At 50.9% G+C, this 4,931-nt stretch overlaps 1 protein-coding gene across 1 annotated transcript; it reads left to right on the top strand.

Moving 5' to 3' along the window:
• Positions 1–3,383: 3,383 nt before the first annotated feature.
• Positions 3,384–4,931, top strand: RRS1 (regulator of ribosome synthesis 1). Its single transcript, XM_075743968.1, is given in 2 exon segments — positions 3,384–3,992; positions 3,994–4,931. Coding segments are annotated over 2 exon segments (1,077 nt in total). The 5' UTR covers positions 3,384–3,716; the 3' UTR covers positions 4,795–4,931.

Below are 4,931 nucleotides of genomic sequence, written 5' to 3'. Positions count from 1 at the left end.
ATCTTGTAACTACATCTACTGCCATCCAGAGGTAATTGGCAAAAGTTTAAAGAGTAAATCTAAGTTAATGGTATCACCAACAGTGAGACACGAATGCTGTACATTAGAACAGTTCCTATCAAACACAAACTTAAAGCTGTAGCCCAGATGAACAGAAACTACAAAAATAAAAGTTAAGCAAGAAATTTCTTTATTCTTTTCCAACAGAAAAACAAAACCAACGGTATATCACATTGATGTTGTAGCTCTTTTGGTGCATCACATATATTCTGCACTATGCTTTCTATTAATCTTTTGGACAAGTGTTTCTGCAAATTACAGTCTGCCATCTGATACTTTTCATGCAGACCTCAACTGTGGTTAAAAAAAACAACCCCAAACCCTACAGCCTTCTTCCCCTCATAGAAAGCCTGCACTTTGCCACAGCATCCAATTTCTGTCTGATCATCTCACAGTAAAGAAAGCAAACACTAAGGAATTATGCACACACACACACACCCATTTATGTATTACTATCGCTCATACTGAAGCGATAGAGAACCTCATGCAAAGAGAGAGTAAGGATGAAATCATTTAAGTATCTACAGATTGTGAGTGCTCACAGTTAGGGATAACTGCTGTCAAGTCCTATGGCTGAGCACTCACCAATCCAGCCACAGGCAGTTGGAGAAATGCCATATTTGAGATTCTAAAACTAGGAACCCCAAAGCAGAGATGATCAAAATGAATAAACATTTCTAAAATTCATCCTTTAAAAAAATGCTGGAAAAGTCTATTAAGAAAGTTGAGGCAAATATGAGATAATAAAACCATTCATTTCCTAACAGCTATTTCGATAATTCAACACTGATACCACCCTTTGATCTTTTCAAAAGCCCAAACCAGTACACATACACCTATTCACTTAATGGTAGCTGTGTGCCTGCTTGTAATTCTCAGCTCTGAACTGGGAGTTACCAGCTCGAAGCATGGCTATGATTACTACAGTCGGCATGTCAGAAGCCACTTCTCACAATGGGATAGTTTCCAAAAATATCCATCACTCTTTACAAATCTTGCTTGGTTTACAAATCCATTCAAATATTCTTCCAACTACCACCTTCCTAACCACACTGTGAAATCACAAACTCAGAAATCTCCTGTTTGAGTAATACACCGTCACTCTGTACAGCAGTAACAATCTCGTAGTCAGGTGTCACTAACAGGCAATATTGTGCTGAGGGCACTGGAAGCACAGTAGCATGAGGCTTGTAACAAGTACAGACAGGGTTTCTCCCATGTTCTTTAGAAGCCTGAATCCTTGAAAAGATGCAAGAAGATTTTTCAGAATTATTCTCTAAAATGGTATTTAGGTTATTTATGTGTAAGCACTTTTTGAAACAGCTTTAAGAATGTTTTGCAACATCTACTTGTGACAAGTTTCAAAGACTTAGCTAATTTGCTGAAAGTGGGATTTTCATAAACAGCAAAAAAAACCCCGAAACCAAACACCAATGTGAAAGCATTTACAGATTTCCTCTGTTGGTTAGAATTGTTACCATTCAATCATGTATGTAGAGACGAAAAACACAGGATCAATTCATTGCCTCCAGTAACACAACAAAGAGCAGTAAAAGGAGAAAAAAGGCCATTAAAATAATTCACCTTTGAACTCCATCTGAGACCACGTATAGAATTTCTTGTCACTAATCCGTAATCACAAGGGTGCTCCTATTAGACTATTATCGCAAAGTAGCACTGAAGCAATGGAGTAATGAACACTCCTGTTTATTGTATTGGGACCACTCATACAGTAAATGACAATTTCTGGAATACATAAAAAGACTGGAATTCAGTTCTACACAGCAGTTGCCAAAAAGTAATTTTTACCTTCTGAGATTCTTTTTTCCCTTCCTTAGCAGGTTCATGCTATCAGGAAAAACAAGACGACCAATTCTTGGCTTCTGCTATTCCAGTAATACACAGTAATCATTAACGCTTAAAGCAACTTTGGAAGTGCAATCGGTATTACCAATTTATGTCCTCTCAGTCCCAGACATTTACCTGAAGGCTTCTGGGCTTTGTACAAATATAAACCAAAAGAACTCAAAGAGTTAGCTGCAGAAGGATAAAACAGGAGGGTAGAGGGATCAGAGTAAAGGTATTGACCAGACTGCTGAAAAAGTGCACCTTGCAGTTCAAAAGTATAAATTTATGCCCAAATCTAAACAGTGCATGTGCAACTCTGCAAATAACTGTTTTTAAAGTTAATTTTATCTGTAATTCGACGTGAAAGTATGAGCTGTCCAAGACAGGGAACAAAAAGTCCAATGCAATGCCATCTCGTGGTAAACAGGAAAACTGTCTATGCCATCCAGCCTGGGTTTAAATGCATAAGAGACTCTGCTGCTCCATACTATACAAATCATGCCCAGAACTGCTGGCTTGGAAACACCCCCCGCCCAAAAAAAACCCCAAAACAAACAAAAAACCCCACAAACACACACACCCCCAAACTTTGTCATAGTTAGACTTACAAAGTATAAGTTGTGATATGCTAGGTATTAGAACTTAAGAATTAGTTATTTGTCTTCATTTTACAAGGCTGGCATTTTATTTTTATTCCAACAATACTACTGTGGCATCATACTCGGAATCATTTCCATCAGTCTAAATGTAACATTAAGGCATAGAACTTAGCAGAAAATTGTACCTAGTATAAAAACTCCCTTCGTTTTCCTTGGCTACAGTTAAGTGCTATCATGAGCTTGTTTTTAGGGCACCAGGGATCAGCTCAAAATGTCACGCCTATACAAGCCGAATCACTGTATAGCTATAAAAGGATTCCTCCATAGCTCATTTGTTTAAAAATAGCACAGCAGTATCTTTGACCCAGCTGACCTTAGGGTGTGCGCAGTCTCACCCAATCACCTCATTTATCATTTTGCCTGATGAGACATCTGTGGGCGATAACCGCTTCCCAGGCGCTGTTCCTCCCCTCTCTTCTCGGGGGGGGGGGGGGGGGGACTTGCCCACAAAACCTGGGTCTGTCTCTGTGGAGCTGCGATACAGTACCTGAATTTTGGTCCTGCGACGAGCACTTACTGGCATTGCTCTACAGCAATGACTGTCTGATATAATGATATGCTACCAAAAAAACCCCCAAACCCATGGAAAAAGTAGTTTAGCGTTTCTCAGTCTTAAACCTGCCCGACGCGTGAATGTCATGGCACACCCCGTACGCAGGCAGCGGCGGGAAAGCTGCAAGGCCCCGCCGGCTCCACGGTTGCCACATCTCTCTGCCGCTTGCCTCCCCTCCCACGCAGGCTCTTCCCACGCATTTTCCTCCTCGGCACCACTCGTGGCGGTGGCGGGACACGGGCCTGGGACTGCCCAGCCTGAGGGTGCCTGGGGATTTCTGCGGGTTCATTGGAAGCGCCTGCCCCTGAGTCGCGGCCGCAGGCGTCCCCTGACAGGCCCCGATAGGCCTTAGGGCGCAGGGACAGCCCGGTCGCCGAGAGATGGCCCCGGGACGGCGCAGGCAGCACTACAGCTCCCGGCAGGCAGCGCGCCGAGCCGCCCTCCATAGGGCACGGCCTCCCGGGCACTGCTGTTCCGGGAGCGGAGATGCGCTTCCGGCGCTCTGAACCGGAAGAGTTCTGCCGCACTTCCGGGAACGGGCGACGGGTGTTGCTTTCCACGTGTGGAGAGCGGCCCGGCCCGGTGCGCCCACCGCCATGGCGGCCGTGCGGGTGGAGGAGGTGCTGGCGGCCGCCGAGGAGCAGGAGGCGGAGAAGCGGCGAAGCGTCACGGTGGAGAAGGAGCTGGAACTGGAGTTCGACCTGGGCAACCTGCTAGCGCTGGACCGCAACCCGCCGCCGGCGGCGGGGCTGCGGGGGGCCGGCCCGCGGCGGGAGGCACTGCTGCGGGCTCTCGCCCGCGACAACACGCAGCTGCTGGTGGCCCGGCTCTGGGAGCTGCCGGCCGAGCGCGCCGGGGGGGGCCGGGGGGCCGCTGGTGGCGCGACTGCCCGAGCCGGCCTTCCGCCTGCCGCGGGAGAAGCCGCCGCCGAGACCGCGGCCGCCGACCCGCTGGGAGCAGTTCGCGCGGCTGAAGGGCATCCGCCGGCGCAAGCGGACCTCGCTGGTGTGGGACGAGCAGGCCAAGGAGTGGCGGCGGCGCTGGGGCTACCGGCGGGCGGGCGGCGACCCGGCCCGCGCCTGGCTGGCGGAGGTGCCGGAGGGCGCCGACCCGGAGGAGGACCAGTTCGCCAGGTTGCGGCGGGAGAAGCGGGAGCGGGTGGCACGCAACGAGCTCAACCGCCTGCGCAACCTGGCCCGTGCCCACCGGGCCGGGACTGCCGTCCCTGCCGCGCCTCTCCACCCCACCGGCCACCAGAGCCGGGAGGAGCTGAGCCACGTTGCCCGCGTCGCCCGCGTCTCCACCGCCTCGCTTGGCCGCTTCCAGCCCCGGCTGCCCAAGGAGTCGGCGGAGCCGCCATCCCGCAGCGGCGGCAAGAAGCGACGCTTTGAGCCGCTGCTGGGCAACCTGGCGGCTGAGCGCAGCCGGCAGCTGGAGCTGCTGCGGGACATGGGCAGCAAGAAGCCGGTCCTCGATATCACCCGCGCCGTCAACAAGCAGCTGCGGCAGGAGGAAGCCGAGGCGGCCGCCACCAAGGGCAAGAAGCAGTCGCAGCGGGGGAAGCGTGGCCGCCGGCAGCAGCGGACTGGCCGCAGCAGCAAGAAGAGCGGAGCCCGGCGGCAGCAGCAGCAGCAACAGCGGCCTACGGGCAGCGGCAGGAGAAAGAAGGCATGAGGGACAGAGGGACTGCGTGCAGCACAGGGCTGGGGATGCCCCCCAAGGTGCAGGAAGGGACTGTCACTGCCAGCCTCCTGCCTGGCGCTCTATTCCCACACCTATTTGTCAATAAATACTCTCCAGTCTTTCTAAAA

This window comes from Balearica regulorum, chromosome 2, assembly GCF_011004875.1.
Source record: "Balearica regulorum gibbericeps isolate bBalReg1 chromosome 2, bBalReg1.pri, whole genome shotgun sequence".
In the NCBI taxonomy this organism is placed as follows: Eukaryota; Metazoa; Chordata; class Aves; order Gruiformes; family Gruidae; genus Balearica; species Balearica regulorum.
This window is presented reverse-complemented; position numbering and strand designations above follow the sequence as displayed.